The sequence below is a fragment of the Cylas formicarius genome, unplaced genomic scaffold (genome assembly GCF_029955315.1).
Source record: "Cylas formicarius isolate icCylForm1 unplaced genomic scaffold, icCylForm1.1 PGA_scaffold_2__14_contigs__length_35257938, whole genome shotgun sequence".
NCBI lineage: Eukaryota > Metazoa > Arthropoda > Insecta > Coleoptera > Brentidae > Cylas > Cylas formicarius.
Genome location: NW_026844319.1, coordinates 19018132 through 19039960, shown reverse-complemented (window position 1 = coordinate 19039960; position 21829 = coordinate 19018132). Strand labels below are relative to the sequence as shown.

The window sequence follows — 21829 nt, the reverse complement described above, 5'->3', positions numbered from 1 at the left end:
AAAATCTTAAAGGTTAAACCCTACTTATTTATTTATTTTCCATTGTCTTAAAAGATGATACACAAGTACACAGACAACGTAAAAATCTCCAATTTCAATCAAAATAACAAATTAAAAGTGTTAAAATTCGAAATTGAAGTCTTTAAATCGTTTGGGTTTTAAGTATGTGACAATTTTTTATTAAATTTTATATTTCTCATTGCACTGAATATAACCGACAATATGCATTCAAAATATTTATGGACAAGTCTTTTCAAATCGCAAGATTGATCCATACACGCTGCCGCCGATATAATTACTAACTTACCATTGTACCAGAAAGAAATTTGAACATATAAAATTTAGTCTGGCGTGTTTGATTTCAAAAATGTTCGTTCATATTTCATATTATACTTTATCTGGCAATAAGTATGGGCTAGAATATCAAACAGTAAAGAAGACTCTTATAAAACCTTTATTATATGCCAGTAACAATTGTAAAAGCTTAAAATAGTTAAACTCTATATGACTATAAAGTATATTGCTTGTAATTGTTGAGCGAATTAAGCAGGATCTTCTCAACCGTTGACGGGCCATCTGAAAGATAAATGTAAATTTCACCATTGGTAATCAGTGTTTTGTAAGAAATTTCCTGTAATATAAACATCCCAAGGGCTTCATTCAAAATATTTTAATTTTTTTTTCTGAATATTTTACATTAATGTTTTGGATGATTAATTGGGACTTTTTGTTTCTTATAATTTTTTTATTAGTTTTTATTATTGTTGTAAAATTTTTTGACTTCGACAAAGAAAAAGGCTTGTAGGTAATGTGCCTCTACAATAATATGCCAAATTAAGATCAAATTGGATTTGCAAGTGCCAATTTTTATCGAAACGTCAACATTTTTTGAAAAATCATTTAAGAAAAATACAAATACAATAAAAATTCATATTTATATAACATATTTAAACTTCCATAGTTATTGTTATTTTTGCGCATACACAATAAAACAAAAGAACTGAGTCAATGGGAACGATGTACTCTACCTATACCCTGGTTTTAAATGTGCGTTCTTCCTGTTCCCTAAGTCTTTGTTTAACTTTTTTTTTAAATTTTCATTATTTTTTGTTATTGGTGAATAACACGTCATCTACTTACCCACGTTGAACCAAACCGGTAATCCCGGATTAGCCTCCCGCCTAGCCGATGCCAAGGCCGATCGTATAGCTAGCTGTACGGATATGGCCAGGCATGTAGGTGGCTCAGCTATCGCTTTGGACTTGAGAACTCCTACCGGGTTAGGCGTATTCGAAGAGAAACGAACATTAAAATTGACCGGAATGTCACGAAATCCGGGTACTTTGTAGTACCAGGTGCGATCGGTTGTTACTCTGCCGTCAGAGTCCATTTTGAGTTCTTCCGTCGAATGGTAACCGATGCCTGTAAATTAATCTTGAATGATAATTGGAGAGATTGTTGTTAAGTTCCCACCCATAACGAATGCCCCCTCGAGCTGACCGATGTCGATCAAAGGACTCATGCTTTGACCTACATCTTCCAAAATGTCGACATTGTTGATTTGGTGCAGACCTGATAGTAGATCGACTTCCAATTCAAGGACGCAGACACCGTAGACCGGATACTCTTGTATGCTCGGTTCGTTTCCGGAGTAGCTTGAGGGTGGATAATATTCAAGTGCAAATTTATATTTAATATGGTCACTACATTGTCAATCAGATGAGATAAAATTCAATGACGGCCTAGTAGAAAATTTATATTGGAAATATAAATATAAATAAAATTTATATTGTAAATTTTGCACAATATTTGACACTTCTTGCACTTCTTATTTAGTCGTTGTTTTACTTTATCCCTTATTTGAAGCCTGCGCACTAGATGATAAATAACGTTTCCGATTAACCGACAAAGTTCAAGGCTCTCTACGGCGGAATTAGACCCCTGTTACTAAATTTTAAGGCGTAGGTGGTGTTGTCAGTAGTAATACGATAGGAATGCGAAAAATAGAGATTTTGCTTGGTTTATTATTCTTTATTGCAAAAAAACATCTAATACATCGACTTCTAATTTCATCATACCAAAGAATATTTAAATCTGCGATTTGAAGGTGAATTTTTGTAGCAGAAAAATTAGAAGTTTGCCTGGAACTTCATTGGGGTTGATCATCAAAAATATCGCACAAAATAATGGTTCATGTAAGGGTATAATTGTGATTCACGCCAAGTGATCTTCGGCATATCTTAAAACGTTAGCGAAGTCATTTTCCATGGCTATAAACACATTTTTTACTTTTAAATAACGGAAGAAACCTAGGTTTAACATAACGTCAGCAAAAAAGAACGTGCAAAAACTATAAATATTGAATTTAAAATAACGTCAGAAAAGTTAGGTTACAACACTTTAATAACTAATAAAGTGACTTAAGATTGAATTCCCTATTACTAAGGGCCCAGATTTCCTAGTTTTTTACCGTGGATACGACTGTCAATTTTTTTTATTTTTGTTAGGTTATCTAAACATTAACGTCCAGTTAAGGACTTTGAGATCTACTAATTTATCTTCTTTGGACCACAAAAAAGCTTTACATTTATAGCACTCAGTAATCAACATTATTGCGCTGTCTTCACATTCCAGTAATTGATATATTGGCGTGCCCTCTGAGTCTGTGTCTTCGATGCCTTAGTTTTTGGTAATAACCAAAACTAATGAAATAACTAAATAATTATGTACCAAAAATAACTTTAGTTTTGATTTTATTGTTGGTTATAATTTGACCACTTCTTCTGTACAATTAATAATTGTATATTTATTATAAAAGTAATAATAACGTTATAGTGGAATGTAAATATACTTATACATTTATATGAAAATAATTTAAACCTAAATTAAAAATAAGGTTGTTAAAAAATGTCTATTTTCTTTACTTATTGTCCGAGTTGATTATTTGTGAGTTATAAAAATACACCCAAAAAATTCATTTGCAACTACTCTTAGCATAAATATTGCTTACATTGTCATAATACAACCCAGAATAGACCCATACTAACACCCACAATACTTACAAGCCGTTGGTGCTGAGATTGACGTTACCAGTGTAACAGAGTTGGATCAGTTGCTCCCAGGTGGCGTTGGGGTTCAATTGTCTAGTTGGTTGGATCCTTTCTAGCAAAATGTCGCAAGCTTTCAGAAGAGACTGTGTACAGGTGAATACATAAAGCATTATGCGATATAAACGTATGTATTGACTTACAAAAACGACGGCTTCGGAGGTGAGACTTGCTCCAGATGAATACGAATTAGGTGAGATGAGGTTGTAAGAAGGTTTTACCGTTACTTTCTCGATAGGAATGCCAAACTTGTATGCTGCCACTTGGGCCACCTGGGGAAAAATTTGGAACCGGCGACCTTGTAAGATTACAACCGACAAGGTCTTTGACTATGATATTACCACCCAAATTAACACGCTCCTTAAAATGTTTTCATCTTAATGTCCTGACGAAATCACGCTCTTATAAATTATGCCGTATAGATACTAGATATATCTATAGAGGCCCTGCCTACGCTGAGAATACGAACGTAATTGATTCAGAATTTTGTTTTCGAGAAAAAAAAAAACATGTGATCTTAAGGACACAATGCGTAGATATAAAAACAGTTTAAAATTTTTGTTAACTTACGTTTGTTTGGTTTGATTATAAAAACTATAATTCCAAACAGAGATTACCTTAGTGTTGATCCCTTGACCCATCTCAATTCCCCCGTGACTCACTGTAACGCCACCGTCCAAATGGTAAATGGACACGTAAGTTGTGTAGAGGGCTTGCACTTCCACTATCCACCTCATCGGTACCACCGATATCGCTTTTTTGCGCCACCGGTTAGCCTTCACACCAAAATTCAGTTCAAATCGGGACCATAGTTTTTAATTTGTTACGTACAGCGTTAAACTTTGCGATCTCTCTCTTGCGCGCGTCGACGTTGTCCCTATTTCTCACATCGTTTAGGAATTGTACTATGATTGGATTGTTTTGGGCGTCCAAGTTTGCCAGCCTGACGTCAAGAGGATCCAAATTGAGTTGGAGGGCGATATGATCCATGATACTCTCTATACCTGCTATCGCCTCCAAGGTGCCTAACGAAACGGCAAGTAAGATAGATGAAACATCAAAAGTATGGTCTTTTGTCCTTGGAGAAAGAGTCTCCGCCATAGCAAAAGGAATAATATTGTTTTTTACATTTATTTCTTTTATTTATAAATACAGAGTTTTACTTTTAATGACTTCGCTAAATTTTATAGCATATTATAAGGTAGCTTGAATAAAATTAATCGTCATCAAATCTAATGATAAGAATTAAAAAAATATATTTATGGCCCTACAATAATAAATGTTTGGTTAGTGAACTCCATCTAAACTCGAATGGCATGATGGAAAAGCGAAGTAAATTTTACAGTAGAAAAAGACAGCGAGTAATGAGGATTGTTGTCTTTCCCTTCCTCGTTTATATAAATGGAAGAATAGGGTATTGAAGATAAAACGGATTTTGGTATTTTCCAGGCTGTTTTTTAAATAAGAACGTATTTAGTTGCTTCGAAATCTCAGTTAAATTATTTAGGCTTTAAGTTTTGTGTCATTTTTCGATTGTTGAAATATGGATTGCAATAAAAAACAAAAAAAAATCCCCTATGTTATAAATTAACAGGATAAAAAGATTTTTCTAATAAAAAATATTTCAAAATAACTTGGAAATGTTTTAATGTTTTACTATATGTTTTTATATTTTTTGGAAAGTTATTAAAATGTTAGGGCCCTATATTTTGAGGAGAACGGAAAGCTCACTTAGATTTACAAAATATTTCTAGGTAGGTTAAAATCACTAATAGTATTTAAATTATGTATATACAGTTTTTTTAAGTTTATCATGCTTGGCAAAAATAATTAACAATCTTGAAACAAAGACGGTACAGTTAAAATGTTAAATGATTTCAAATAATTTCAACATCTATGGGTTTTTGGCTTTCCTGCAAGAGAAGTAAATACAAGGTACACCTTTTTTAGCAACAACAACATCCTCAGCGAGGGTTGCCGAACCCCCGAACAGGCACCATTGCATTGCAACTTTGAATTATCTGTTCAAAGTTTGGAACTGATTTGAATTGTCTGCTTTAAGAATTTACTCTAAGTATTGATATTCATATTGTGTTTTCCAATTAAGTTTTTTATCAATATTTTATATTGTCTCTTAAAGTTGTTCAATATCATTTGCAATTTATTAACACTCTTGTTTTTGATATAATGTGGGCTAACCATACATTTTGCCTCTGTATCTGCTGATAACGAAGTCACGATGAAAAGCAGTGTCGGAAAGGGCCATTCAATATACGCACGCGCGGTCATTTCAACAACCAACATGACCGCCGACAGTTCGTCAATTAGACAGGCTTCAGTTTAGATGCATTTTAACTACAGCATTTTCTCAAAACATGCACAGATCTCGTTAATTATTCTGAGAAATCGAGTTAAGAAAATAAAAAAGGTAAAGTTACGAAGATAAATTAAGCACCAGGTATTCACTCCGCTGTTTCTAGGTTTGCAACTTAAAATAGCAAAAAGTCGGTTAAGTTTCCAAACATCCTGTATAGAAAAACTAACCTGGAGCTCTCATGTAGCAGTTAGCCGCGGTGTCTGTGCCAACGATGTAGGTGTCGTAGTTCCAGGTGTCGATTTTGTATACATTTTGAAACATTTCTACGACTAAATTGTCGACAGGTTCGTTCCCTCCGGTGCTGTAGTCGGAATAAAGGTCCGCCTAGGAAAACAGTTTAAATTGCGAAATATCGGAGGTCTCCGTGTTACCTTCATTGTTTGAATAACACCGGCCGCGTTTACTGCAACGGTGTAGTCGCAGAGAAACGGAAATCGTTTGCCGATGATGTCCATGTTCGAGCTGAAGCTCATCCATAGACGCACCGGACGACGTAACTTGGAAGCCGCCAGGGCCGCCGCCCCGCTGATGAAGCCGTTCCTGGTGATTTTCGCGCCGAAGGCGCCTCCCAATCGTTTCACGAAAACGCTTATTCTTAAAAACGGGTATCGATGTAATACACAAAATTCGAGGAAACAGACAACCTTGTATATCAAAAATCATTGAATCAGTATTAGAAAAATAAAAATTAACAAACATTTTGATATTTAAATCTTTACTTTGTTCAGAAATGCGGGGAGGGTAGATCAACCGACTCTGCTATCACCAAGCTGGTATAACCTTATAGTCAAAGAACGAGAAGAACGCAACAGGATATTTTTTTTCATATTTTTCATTTGTCAAAATTCTAACCTAAATTACTTATTTTATATATATATATATATATATATATATATATATATATATATATATATATATATATATATATATATATATATATATATATATATATATATATATATATATATATATATATATATATATATATATATATATATAAAATAAGTAATTTAGGTTAGAATTTTGACAAATATATATATATATATATATATATATATATATATATATATATATATATATATATATATATATATATATATATATATATATATATATATATATATATATATATATATATATATATATATATATATATATATATATATATATATATATATATATATATATATATATATATATATATATATATATATGATGACACTATATTCCGGGATATCATCCGTTCGCTCGTTGAACTCCAACTGGAATCCTGCAGACGTTTCGCCAAAATCTCACTTGGCATCTTCAATGCTCGCGCTCCGAAAACACTTCGAACACTCACACTGTTTTCGGAGCGCGAGCATTGAAGGCGCCAAGTGAGATTTTGGCGAAACGTCTGCAGGATTCCAGTCGCAGTTCAACGAGTGAACGGATGATATCCCGGAATATAGTGTCATCACATTTTTCCATCCGTGAATCAATACGTGAAAAAAAAATAAAATAAAATATATATATATATATATATATATATATATATATATATATATATATATATATATATATATATATATATATATATACATATATAAATGCATTAAAACACTTACGTTTGAGAAGGAATATTTAAAACTTGGGCGATAACTCCTTGAATGTGATCCATCCATTGGGTGCCCGCGTACACATCGAAACCATCTTCAGTAGGTATTACTTGACAATTTTGTGTTTCCATATGATAATGATACTGACCGAGGAGATTGACTTGACCCGTTACTGTAGTTTTGATGTCTTTTCCTACATAAATAACGATCTTATAACTTTAATCAGTGCTTAGATGATTAACATGAAAATATCATTGTTCTTTTTCTTATCATTTTGAGTAAATTTTCTAAATGTAGAAAATTTAAACCTAAATAAATGCGAGGATCGTTCAATAAAGCAGAAAAACCTATTTTTTTGTGCATTTTTCTAGATAATTTAATTTTGGTCTATTGCTTTCTCGTTAGATGTAAATGTTTGTCCAATATTATGAAAATTGGAACTTTGGAACGTTAGTTTAATCATTTTGATCATCGCAACTGATCAGGTGTTCACCCGTGCATTACCTTGGTGAAACAGAAAGTTTTTCCTTTATTTCTTTGTAACCAAAACTAACCAAAATAGCCCCTGAGTCGAACGATTGCGTTTATTCTCGAATTTTGCGCACTTTAATTCGTCAATCACTTAAAAATATATTTTGGATTTTGTCAATCACTTCGGGTGTAGACACTTTTCCACAGGGCGTCCTGATCTGCATTTTTTGTGAATGTACGACCGCCTTTAAACTCATCCACCCATTTGCAAACAGTTGCCTACACAGGAGCAGATGGGCCATGAACTTCGTTCAAATTTGGTTTCTTTCGGAGTTAATGCTTTCAAATTTGAGTGTTTATTCGCTGCTCAAAACTCTCTTTTATCAATTTTCTAATCAAAATAAAGTTATTTACTTCAATTGGCAACAACAATTAAACCATGTGAGGATAAAGCTGAAAGTTTAGTAGGTGACTAGTTAAACTTATTGGCAAAAATTGGTTTTTCTGAGGACTTATTGAATAATTCTCGTATAATTATTGGTTCTACCAAATATAAGTTTTAAATGAAAACTAAGAGGAATTTTTGAATAAGTTGGGTAAATCCACCATTAAGTTTTGAGCAACGAACTTCAAAATTTACCTTCGTAAGAAAAAAAGTTGTTCAAACTTAGAGACTTCAGTTTTATACAAATTTTTTCGAAAACCGACAATTTTGTTTGTATTTTCACCTGTCGATCTCGCTACCACCGAAGTTTGATGCCTGATCCTGTCCCTCCTGTTATTTTTGAGGACGTCACTAATGCTGATAAGGGGCGTAGATCCTTGCGGAGGTGGCGACACTTCGACACGTACCAAGCCCGCCCCCAGCAGAGCGAGATCGTGCGTCTCCGCCACTATCACCCCCACCGGTTGGTGGTAGTGGATAACCTACATTGAATTGAATATTAAACTTAAGATTTGGATCAGATAAATCATATAAAAAGTACAGAGCTTTGGTCAGTTAGAATATTTTTTACTTTTCGGTTTGGGTTTCAAATTTTTAAATGGATCACTCTGAACATTCTGAACCGGCATGTGAAAATGTTAAAAATTTGTAGGGTTTCTTGGTTTCTTTTGAGCCAATTTTTCATTGAGCATACCCTATTTTGATGAAAAATTATACTGAAATTCTATGAAAATGTTGAAACTTTTTCTTCTGCCTATGAAGCATGTCTGAAACAAATTGCAAAACAACATGCATAGCGGCTATTCGTGGCGTCTTGAAAAAAGTAAATGAACTATCATCCAGTATTTTACTTGCTAATATTGAATTTAAGAGGTTTTAGTTTTGGTCCAATCACATATAAAGTAGTACCGCAAATTCGCGAAAAAAAGGCTCACTATTAAATACAGAAATTTTTGCTAACTTGTTCCTGTTTCTACCTACCATACGAATCACTTCGCGATTATTATTTTGTTGCATTATCCAGATGCAATATTAAAAGTGTTTTTAAAAAAAGTAGGCATAAAACGGAATTGTCCTAGAAATGCAAAAATATACAGGGTGTTCAATTAACTAATTTAAAATCTTAGTTTTTTCCTGCGAAACCAGAAATAAAAATGAAAAATGGAAAATATGTACGATGTATCTAAACCGAATATCGTTTTGCTACACCAAATACTCTAGAAATTATAACGCGTCTAATACAATAACTCGAAATATCTCTTGAATAAAATCTTTTAGATCAAACGTGTTTTTTGATATTTTCGTGTTATTAAAATGGCAATTAGGCCAAAGGGATAAAATTTGAGGAGAGTCAACCAGCCACTTGCTTTTGTCGCACGCTATAATTTACTTAATATCTAGTATACTTCGACCAGAAATGTAGTGCTTTAACAACCGACCCCATGATTAACTGTGCCTACTGTTTATTACTCCAAAACCGCAGACCCTTACCCGTAACCATTCCATGACCGTCCTAGGAATTTTTCTAACTACACTAACAATCGGGATATAAGTATGCTTTCAATTTTTTTCGCCGAACAATTCTTGAAACATGTACATAAAAAAATTAGTACAAAGTAACAATTTGTTACGTTATATTTCAATACATTCTATCATTCCATTAGCACTTGACGTTTATTAATTGTTTGGAACTGAAAAGCCATTTTCTTCAAAAAAGTATACAACGACTTTTTGGCACAAGTAATGTTTAAGTCAGTACTTTTTTATGCAATTCTAGGGCTAAAACATTATTCGCATTATAAGCGTTGTAGTTTCACGCCTAATTCTTGAATATCCCATTTGCAATAATTTTTCTTACAGATGACTTAGGAACTTTGGTCACGTCATTTGTTTTTATTGCTGTTCCTACTTCCTCTGAATTTCTTAAAAAATTATAAACATTCAAAACAATTTGTTTATCATCCGAAGGTTCGACTAACATCTCCACTTCGTCTTAAAATTCTGCGTTGTTTCATTCCATGGTCTCCACATTTTAAAGTGTTAAAAAACAGGAACCTTCAAAAAATGTTTAATTGTAAGGTTCTAAATAAATATTTATCTGTATCCTTATTACGTATCTTTATCTACCGCGAATATTATCTAAAGTCTTAAAAAACACTGTTGTTGTTTACAAATCGAAGAACAAAAATAACAGAAGAAGAATGTTGTTAATCGACAGGCACACAAGTCAAAAATCATTATTTTCAAAATTACCTGTAAGATAAATAGAGTACAGTTACTTACCCTTACCCTTTGAACTATCCAGTGAAAACAGCCTCGCAGGGTCAAAGCTCGAGAATCAGGTACATAAATACGACTTACTGGAAGGATCACAGTCAAATACCTCCGTAATATATACGAACATATTGCAATTTAGATTAAACCCTCAAGAACGATACCTATCACCTGATATTGAAATAAACCCTTCTACTTTTTCGAAAATTCCCGCAGCATCAAATTTAAAACGGTTCATTTACGTTTGAAATAAGAATTTCAATGCACTATATTTTTGGTCGTATTATACCTACACTTCTCGCAGAGTATAACGAGGATACGTCGTATACTGTGCTAAAGTATTTTTACATTTTTAAATAAATCACACAAACAACATCGATTAAATTGCTTTGTTGTTAGGTTTGAGGTCTCTTAGTCAACAACGAGAAAGACTTATCAAGAACATCAACACAGGAAATTACGTACCCTGCCACTGCAGAATAATTCCTCGTCGTAGACCATCTGAACTATGGCAGGCACCTTAATTGAGTTGATACCGGGAATATCCTTGGCGGAAAAGAAGGCAACCATGCCGGAAACTTTAAGGGCTGCTGTGGTATCGATTTTCGTAATGGTAGAACCGGGGGTTGCCCTTGCTTGGACCAACACGGCGTGGAGCTGCCCCGGCTGATCGGGAATGTCAAGGATGTACTGAGCTTGACCTAATGGTGGTAGTTTTTAAAAAATTCTACATATTAATTTGACATCGGGCACGAACCCGACGTTTGAGCCAAGGCCTCGACCTTCGTGACGGGCTGCGTCAAGGGGTAGAGACTCTGATCGCTGTTAATCGTTTGAAAGGCGCTGGAAACTGGTCTAAAGATTTCCTGTCCTCCAGTTTTGTGCCTCGCCGATAGAAGATTATCGGGGGCAATACTCAAAATGCACTGAAAACAAAAGGGGTATGCTAAGAATGTACAAAAAAAGCCAAATCTATTAAAAGTGATCTTGGTATCCCCTTAGAAAGTGTTAATATAAAATTTGTCTGATGTGACGTCAGTTTTTATATTTTATGGTCTCCCTGAATATTGAAATTTATTAACAGTTCATCAAGAGTTCCTTATAACTTTATAATACTTAATTACAGCTGAAACAAAATTATATTACCTTTAAAATTTAAGTTTTACAGGGAAAACAAGAAAACAGACTTTACTAAACATTTTTTTGTAATATAATGAGTGTTGTTTCTAAGTATCTAGTTACTAATTAAACGCAGAAGTTCTATTGTAATTTTTAAACTCTCAAAAGTGCTTGAATTATGATAATTTAAGATTAACAGCAGCGCGTCCAAAGTTCAAAGATACTTTCATATTGTGTTCTATTTAAGAAAAAGGAATTGATCCTTACTTGGGACCGCTTGCAGTATACAAAATATTTAAGCTGGTATATTTAAAGAAGAAATCTTCATATGATCGCATGTGTCAAACGTCACATGCTGAAATGACAATAAAGCAGCACAGGAATTCTGGTTTATAGTACTAAAGGAATTCCGCGAAGAATTACAAGGAATTCCAACGTATTATAAGTAATTAATTACCGTGTACCCTTTTCCACCTGCGGCTTACCCCTCGATGGGACCCAAAAAAAGTTTTCAGAAGGTTTTTTTATTTTAAGAGATAAGAATAAATGTAGTACAGAAAACATGCTTATTAATAATTGATAAGTTTTAGTTAGTTGAACAAATGTAATAATTGAAATCAGGGTAAGATTAGATTTGCTCAGCTTTTTTTACGTATTGTAAATAATAAAAATAATAAAGATAAATCACAAACCAAAATAACTACGAGTTATCTTGTCCTATATTTCCTTTCCACTTTTGCGCTACAAACTCGTAATATATGAGTTCTAATATCGATGGATGGATTCTGGGGAAAGAATAAATGCTGGCTTTTGGATAGAAAATTCAAAAAGTAGCCAACTGCGAGATAATTCGTAAGCCCTTAGGACAAACATTTTTTATGATTTTTGATGATACCTATGGACTAGAATTAGCGTTTTTAATAAGATAATTTAACTTTTTTTAACTTTAATATCCTCACTTTATATTTTACGTTAGGATAAAAATATTCATGGGCTATTAGGTTCTTGTTTGACGATTTAATGCCGTGAAAAAATATCTTTTTGCAATAGAGTGTGTTTCAAAAAGAACAGGAAATATTTAAGAGGTGATTCCTCAGAAGCAATACAAGAGAAAAATTTTAAAAGATAAAAAAGTTGTACTTTTAGTTGCTCTATATCCGGGAAGTATCGAAATTAAATTAAAATCAGTGGCGTACATTTTTATCAATAAATTTTATAAAGTTTTTAAAAAATCTTTAACACTCTGTATATTGGAAACAATATGTTTCGGAATCTACATTTATGGGAACTTTTTTATAAAATGATCTGAGGAATCACCCCTTAAATATTGCCGATCATTTTTTAAGATCCTGTATATAATGGCAGGTATTACTTACTAAATGATCCCATAAATAACCTCCAATTATAAAATACCCTGTATAAATATCAGCTGGAGCAAAAATAAATTGGTCAGTACCTTATAGAAAAGACTAATGGCCAATAGTCTCCTAAATGGCGGACTAGGATCTGGCTGAACCCAGTCGGGGTTTATCTCGTTCTCTAGCGACTGATACGCCCTCTGCAGAACAGTGTTATCAAAAAGCACTTGTCCTTGGAGGAATCGCTCTGTAGCGCTGGCGTGGATGAATTGGGGGTTGATGGCTCCGAAGACGATTCTCGCGGATTGCACCACGTATTGTCCGTTTAGTCGGAACAGAAATCCGGCATTCACTTGGGCGTGGGCGTTTTGAGCTCTCGGCATTATCTGGAATAGAGGACAATTTCGGGATACGGGTTAGTCTCTCGGAAACGGTATACCTTGTAACTCTGGTAGTAATACGACTCGTCGTATCCGACCAAAACGATCTCTCTAATAATCTTTTTGTTCATGTCCAAGTTTAAAAATTCGGCGGGAGTGGCTCTGATTTCGTTTTCCTCGGCGTCAACTAAAACGATAATACTGTATTTTAGGAAAATTTTGTACTCTTTACAATTCTTGCACTTCCGAGCACTACAAAACAGAGTAGAAAGGAACACTTCATAAAAAATACAAATTAATTAAAACCAAAGAAAAAAAACAGTGTTCCATTCTTTTTCTATTAATGTTATATCCTTTATTTGGTTTTCAGGTAAATGATTGTGCCATGTCTTTAGGTGTTTTTCGAATGTGTTAACTTCTCTGGAAAAGGATTGTAGAGACGAAAATCCGCAAAAACGGCGGATTGTTTAAAATAATCATAACTATATCGCTGCTGCATGGAGAAATTATTTCTATTTCTTGTGGTACATATATAAAAAACTTCATCAACTTTACAACTATTAAGCAAAAAAAAATGATATCTAGATGAGTATTTTGTGTTTTTAAAGGTAGTCAGTCAACATTATAAGGACGGTCAACAGGAAGTCGGTGGATTCTGCTTTGTGCAAACAAAGTTATTGGAGATTGTTGAGAAAATAAAAGCTTAGTATACATCGCCTTGGTAGGGACAGCGTTTTTTAGAGAACTTAACAAAACGGACTCTCTATTGAGTTTTAATCAAGTCAATATGCTGGCTCCAAGAAAGATAATTTTGTATTTTGAGATTGTTTAATCCAATAATACTTTGTTGCAATAAATTATTTAAACCTAATTCACACAGCAAAAACCTAAGGTCTGACAGAAGCACCTCAAGGCCTTACGCTCAATAATTTTGAAATACTTTGTATTCTTATGTTGTTACAAATTGAAAATTAGGGTAACTTTGTGTATTTATACTTTTGGAAATATTGATATTTTTTTACTTGCAATTGCCGCGTATGGCCCTAAATTTAGTAACCTGTGAGATGATTAGAAAAGGAAAAGTATATAAAAATTTTTTTTGTTTTTATTCAAACATATTTTTCAGTAACTACCAAAAGTTCAATTAAAATTTTATTCAGTACATCCCATACAATGATGCAGCAGTTAAATATTGATTCAAAAAACGCACCGTAGATACACTTTTTAAAATGTTTATAGTCATAACTTGTCTAAGTTATAGATTAATTTTCTAATTCTATTAGAGAAAGAATCGATAATGCTCCTGTCATCCTAAATTTGATTCCAAAGTGACAAAAGATATTTGATTTTATTGGTTTTATTTATTTTAAAGGTACATTTGCAGTGAGCCGATTTTTACTGTTAAAGTTAAGTAAGTGTACGTTTGTAGTGACGTTATTACACATTTAATAAACAAAAGATATGTGTTCCATTCCTAGACCGTCATGGTTAATTCTGATTAATTGGGCGTAAAAGTTTTTTTTTTACAAGAACTATACATTTTCATGATAGACCATCTCAAACAAGTCATTTTACATTTGTAACAATAGTTTGTGAACAAACTATATTTATTAATCATCCAAACTTCAGCACGTTTCCCTTCTTCAAAAAGTTCATCCCCGACAAATACTTAATGTAGGCTGCCATATAGATTACATTGGCAGTGTTCAAACCAGTAAATGTAATTTTTGACATTAATATTCGCAATACGTCAAAAACGATTAGATACCAGTATAGGACAAGTAGAATTTTCTGGTAATTCCAAAAATGTAATAACATATGGGGTGTATTTTTTCCGGATTTCTTTAAGTACTTACGGATGACCAAAGTTGCGTTCACAGTCTCTAAAGTGAGGAATATATCGGATGGGAATTCATTGTGCAGATGTTTCGTCATCAAGTTCCCTGCCAAACTTCCAATCTAAAAGAATTTCACTGTAGTCGTACTTTACCGAACGTCATTTGTGGTCTTACGTTTCGAACTGGCACGTGCGCTACAAGATCTATGTGTTCCGCCATCCTTCTCAAGTGCCTAAATCTCATATTCGTCCGAGATAAATTTAAAAATAAGTCTATGGTGTTGGTAAGAGTAAAATTACCCCCTAGCACCAATGTATCCGTGTCGGCGGAGTACCCAGCAAGCTCCCTCACCCCAGACACGTCGATATAGACGTCTGGAATTTCGTCTTCTTGTTGCCAATAAACACCTTAAAACGTTTTACTTTGCTTTGTTAGTTACTCCTTGGTCGCAGCTGACGTGGACAAGGACCATCGATATACACTCAGGTTACAAAAAAGTTGATATTGCAAAAATCATTTTAGTCATTATGCACAGGTTTAGTGGAAAGAGCGAACATTTCAATACAACCATTCGTTGTAAATTATTGTTTAAATACTAATGTTTGTTAGGGTTGATTAGTTAACTTTGAGAGAAAATTTATGTCTTCCCAAGGCAATTGCATCGGTTGTTGGTTCTATATATCTCTATTGCTTTTCAGCATATATCTACTAGATAACTAACTACTGATAACGCTTTTGAAGTCAACATCGAAAAATGTTGAGAAGGAACTATGAACTAATCATTTCAATTTTCGTTTTCAACCAATGAAATCTGTCACTTCAATAAGACCTTGACGCGTTCTCCAATCAATGTGGTCGCTGAACAATTCATTGTATTTTGTCGAAATATTCTCAGATCCCATTAAATTTCTATGGAAAAATCGAGTCAACTGTGTTGAGATCATTGTTTCGAACGAAAATAGAGCAACTTAGGTGAATACACGGAAGACCTGAACGAAAATGTCAGAGCCGTCTGAGGTTGATACACCTCCCTGTTGAAAAATGACAATTTTCAGTTTCTGTATAGTGGTAGCATTTCTTAGCGTACTCTTTGCACATAGCTCTCATGGCGAGAGAATACCAGACGACATGATTTTAAGAGTCGTCAGAGTGCGACCACGAACAAGAGCCACACTTGGCTGACATTATTTTCCAACATTAAAAAATGCTCTATTCTTACTTCATTTAGCTGAAGTAAGAACAAAATTATTTTGAAACTTAAAAAATATATATGCTTATGCGTAAAACAAGCAAGTCATCTTGTATAGATGTGTCGAAAGGTTACGCAAAGACGGTTTGCATTTGCCTTTTTTCGCAGTTGGTGGCTATTTCAGAGAGTATAGAATACTAAAATAGGAAATTCGGCCCATAGGCAATGGGTGCTAAGGTACCTTCAGAAAAAGAGAAGAGGCAGGTTTTCAGTTTTCCGATTTTGTAAAATTTGATAAACAAATTTACAAAAATATCGTCATATAAAGTACCCCATGGAAGATAAAGCCGAAAAAAAAATGGTGTAACTATGCTGAGCACGCAGCTATATGAGTAAAAGGATTTCTAGTAAGATACAACATGACCTTAATTTACCGTTTGATCAAGCCATTGAAGAAGTAACACCACACATGGCGAGAAGCAGTAAAGCAAGTTATTAAAGAAGAGGAGAAAATGTTGCACTACGTAATGGATCGGATCGAAAAATATGGTGGTAGTACGTGCATTCGGTAGAAAAAAAATTACAATGAAGTCGATGCCAAACAATGAAAGTGATTCAAGTAATCCTTGGATCACTCTGTGGGTTCTTTGCAAACTTAATAAGGTTTAACTACTCTACATCTTTCTGAAATAGACTATAGATGCAATGAATAAAAAGTGCACTTTGAATTTAGTACCTTTGAGTTTGTATATTTGCTGCAAAGCCTTACTAAATTTAAGGGAAAACATGTGTAAACATTGTAGCTACCTCTGGCAGTATTTCCACAAACAAGCTGATACGTCTTATTACCAATCGTGCGCAGCACTTGCAACAGGTCTTTGACGTAATACACTTTCATCCATTGAGAATTGGCGCCCAGCTCAAAGTAGATCGGCGATTTGTAACACCGCTTACATTCGGATATTTTACACTTCTTCACGTCTTCTATGTCGATAACTTCGAATTGATTTCTTTTGCCGTCTGAAAAATACGCCAGAGTTGCAGCTCCTTAAGATTCGATTTGTTTCGCGAATTACCAGCATCGATAGCCAGTTGTTTAAATGCGGTTAAAATCGGCCTGTAGCCAGTACATCTACAAATGTTGCCTCCGAATGCGTTTTCGATGTCCTGTTGAGTCCTCGGGCCTGATTCGTGGTAAGCGTACATATTCATGACCATACCCGTTGAGCAAAACCTATAGGGATTATTTTGTATGGATTTCGACTAATAAATTCCCTACGTTAAAAAACTCCATAACTAACCCAAAGGAGTCTATAAAACACAATGACGCGAACCCAGAAAATTATACTATAGTAACAACAGAGGAATTCTGTTGTACAGTATGAAGGAATACAGGGAGGAATTGAAAACCCTCCATTCACAACTGAATTTTGTTTTGCTTAAATTCGAGTTAATTCAAACATTATGACCTATTTTTCAGCGTATTTAATTTTTGTACTGAAATTTCGTTATATTTTATTACTTTTTTCTAATGTCGTGAATTTAGATTCGAGACTTATGCTGTACTAGAAGAATATATGTAGTCAAACTTTTAGTCATCAAAATATCAGCAGGATACTAGAAAAACCCAAGAAACAAATATGTTGTGCTTTTAATTGCTTAATCATATAAAACATACACATTTTTCTATGAAAATATTGGTTACCGTATATTTTTGAGGTACTGAATATAAAAATATTTAAAAAAGTGAACCGTCTGTCCTAAAATCAGGCAATCAATCGACTCCGAACGTTTAGCATCGTATTTTCTAACAACCTGTATTAAATCATATTTATCTATACTAAAGTATGCGAAGATTGAAAAATACAGTCGAACTTCGATAAGTCGAACTGCGATTTGACACATGAAAATTTCGAGTTATCAAGACTTCGAGTTGTCAATAAAAACTACAGTTACTAGTAGTACATATGTATGTATGTATTTACATTATATGCACATACAAATGTATTGTATATATACCTAGTATATATAAAGATAGTAGGTATCCACATATACATACATATGTATGTACATATTAAAGTTTATTCTTTCACTGGAAAAAAGTCACTTATTTGTGACTGACGACCAGATTTCTTATTTTGGTTTTCAACAAAACCTTCATTTTTATTTAAACAATCATAGAGGGAATCGGTTGTGTATTCACTGGTTTTCAAATAGGAACGCAAGACAATCAACAAATTTTCAACCAATTCATTTGAAGGTGGTTGCTGAGAATCATCTTCCAATTCCTCCTCCATCGCGTCACTTTCGCAGTCGTCTTCGATGTTTAACTGTACCGGTTCGGATCTGCAGTACTCGATAATATCTTCATCAGTAGGAAACTCTGAAGTAACATATCCTCATCCACATGTATAAAATCGTTGATGGTGCTACCTTCTGCTATACCTCTAATGTTTGTCCAAGCTTTAAACTCGATTTCTATTTGGATTTCGTCTTCACTCTTTCCTTCCAGGCGTTCACTTAGGAAAATCAAGGGAATCTCACCTTCTTCTTCCCATTCAGAATATTGACCAAAACCGGCTTTTTTAAAACAATTGGAAATTGTTTCAGGCTCAACGTCGATATTTCATGCGGTAGTTACATCGTCAACACAATCCATTAGTGTAGTGTTATTATTTTTGTTTCCTTCGAAACGTTCCATTGCGGTGATGACAGAATGTTTATTTTTCAAAATTGTAGACACCGTACTTGCCGAAATCCCATACTTCACAGCTACATCTTTATTTTTTGAGCCACTTTCCACTTCTTTTATAACCTTGAATTTTTGATCAACAGACAAAGCTTTTAAAGTACGTTTTGATGACATATCAACAAATGCAAAAATCCAAAAATGTCTTTAATATAATGTGTAAATTGAATAGGGACAGTATTTTTACTTAGTATTAACTAGTAAGTCATACAAGTGAACTTAGCAAGCACAGAAACTGAACTGCTTGCATAGATACGTTAAAAAGGCAGGTTAAGATCGGTCGTAATTAGGGGGTTCCCCGCGAAAATTCGACTTATCGAAGTTGGCACCAAATGTTTCGTTCGAGTTATCAAGATATTCGAGAAATCGAAGTTCCAGTAATCAAGACAAACTAACACGCATTTCCTACTTTTGACGCTATTGCCAACCAGTTTGGTTCGACTTATCAAAAATTCGAGTTATCGAAGTTTGACTGTATTTAAATTGTCTTGGGATTAGGAAAACAAACGAACGTAAGTATTACTTACCCACACTGCGATCCGTTATTGACGGCCAATAACTTTTGTATTTTGTGATATCCGATTATAGGGTTTCCTATGCCTTCCGTCGTTATTATTTTCCACCCGTGGCACGAATAAATGGAAACTAGACACTGGAGGAGAGTACTGCACTATGAGAATGTAAAAATTCGCCCCGATCGAAATAATAAATGCAATTGCATATTTCTTAAACGTCAGGATCATTACTTTTTTCTATAACTGTTAATGTATTTAATTGATTTTTTAATATAACAAGTGCATTAGAACTCAGTTTTTTTTAATGTTTTCATTAACTTAGGTTTGCCAAAAGACGTTATTTAGTGGCAAACATGTAAACATTTAAAAATTTGGTTTTAGGTACTGCTTAGAATGTATATGTCAATAAATCAAATCAATTCAATTAATTCAATATAGTAGAAAAACTGATGGGTAACTACAAATGTATTCGCTCAGAATAACGACACCATAATATATATAATTCTTTCTTGATTAACTTGCGGAATACTCACAGAATTAACTGCGAAAATTTTCTTGGTACCGTCAGCTTGTAATTCCTCGACGGCTACGATACAGACGCCGCAACCACCTTCGACACACATCTTCTTCGTTCCCGTTAAGTGAAGTATGTCTCTCAGATAAGTATTGAGGGTAGTTTGCGGTGTAACGTCACTTGATTTTACTAAAAAGAACCATTTTCTAATAAGACTCGAAATGGAATCACATCCGTACTATCTGGGCCACATAATTAATTAAATATGGTGTTTTTCTGTAGGGTGGTATTTATATAATAATAACTGACCAATATTCAAGGAAAACAAACTATATTGAGAACTTTTTTATTGTTATAGCTCATTTTCCAATAAATCAGAAAAACAATTTTTTTTTATTTATATCTCTAATTTTTTTGCAAATCTTCTATAGAATATATATTCCTTTACAATATTTACTTTGCTAATTTATCCACCTTCGCATGTTTAATAATTAGTTAGCAATACCGCTCACTTAATTTGGTACACCTTGTGAACCTTATTCTTTTCTAGAGTTGACGCAACCCCTGAAAATATTTTAGTTCAAAAATAACACAAACTTTATTTTGGTTAATCAGTTCTTCATTTGAGTTAACAGTTTTTTATTTAAAATTTTAAAATAATTTTTAAATTAATTTAAAAAAAATTTAATGTATTTGCCTACAAAAACGTTTTAACATCCAGTGGCGGAGTCGGACCTGACCTACACCCATTTAAGAGGTTTAAACCAGTTTAGAATTAAGTGAATACACGCATTTTGCTTCCGTATTGGCAACAATATTTTGATAAATAATGCGATAACCTTTTACGCCCTATACGACATGCCAATAAACGCATAACTATTCGCGTTATCTGCGTATGAGCGGATTGGACTCTCATAGTCGTAGGCATCAGGAAAAATATATTCAGTTTATATTTCCTCTAACATCCATGTCGGTCTGTTGTGGAAAATATGATTTTATAAAAATTCACTCACTTTTGCCGCAGAAAAGATGCTCAATATTTATCTATGTATCTATGTCTATCTGTATATCTATATAGCTATATATTTATCTATCTATGTATTTAAGTACATCATTTAAAGTAAAATTATTATGTCTACGTCGAACCAAAATCACTAACATTAAAAGACAATGATTGTTAACTTACCAGCAAATTCTTGACCGCTCACGTGGAATCTGATTTCTGATTCGCTAAGTAGTAAAAAAAATTAAATAAATTCCTTACGGCTATAATATAAACTTACAGCTTCATGATATTTTAGAAATATTCCCTGACTGCTGCTGCTCGGTTATGCTTCTTTAATACGCGGCGCATGGTGTTCTTTTTCCATTTTGTTGTTTAAATAACAAATCAAGTTTCTGTTCTATTTAAAAAATGAAACAGTGGCGTTCACTCTCTGTAATCGAGTCAACTATTTAAGGAGACAACCGTCCTTTACCTTATTTTGAGATTTATTTGGATGCGAAATATCTACTGCAAACCTGTATTACAGGTAAATAAAGAAAATAAGTATATATAAGGATCGTATATGCTCTTCACCACGGTAAAAATATTTTATATGAAGATATAGTCGGGAAGTCTTTTTTCGTTATTATTTTATTATATAATTTCTCAATGGTTTGTTTTAATAAAATGTAGTTTTATTATTTTGACTAGTGTTTCTAAACACTTGTCTACAAAGTCCAAGTTTTGGCGATTGTCTATTCAGTCTTAAAAACAAAGAGGAAACAAAAAATTTATTTTAATTAACGCTCAATATTCAAATTTAAAATTATCTGTGAATAATATTTGCGCCAAAACTTCCGCCAATGCAATTGACATCATATTACCGTTTGAAACCGATTCTTCTTTTCCC

The 21829-nt window shown here is 33.5% G+C and overlaps 1 protein-coding gene across 1 annotated transcript; it reads right to left on the bottom strand.

Moving 5' to 3' along the window:
- Positions 1-438: 438 nt before the first annotated feature.
- On the bottom strand, positions 439-21257 carry LOC132698233 (xanthine dehydrogenase-like). Its single transcript, XM_060664193.1, has 23 exons — positions 21218-21257; positions 21121-21164; positions 19954-20123; positions 19433-19557; positions 17233-17390; positions 16964-17176; positions 15142-15374; positions 14986-15088; positions 13189-13316; positions 12848-13135; positions 11030-11198; positions 10738-10973; positions 8282-8480; positions 7092-7275; positions 5856-6078; positions 5652-5808; positions 3939-4132; positions 3725-3883; positions 3251-3379; positions 3063-3193; positions 1474-1655; positions 1141-1422; positions 439-576 (listed from the first exon to the last, which is right to left on the bottom strand). The coding sequence occupies exons 1-23, from the start codon at positions 21223-21225 to the stop codon at positions 509-511; spliced, it is 3783 nt and encodes a 1260-aa protein (XP_060520176.1). The 5' UTR covers positions 21226-21257; the 3' UTR covers positions 439-508.
- Between the last annotated feature and the right edge of the window lie 572 nt (positions 21258-21829).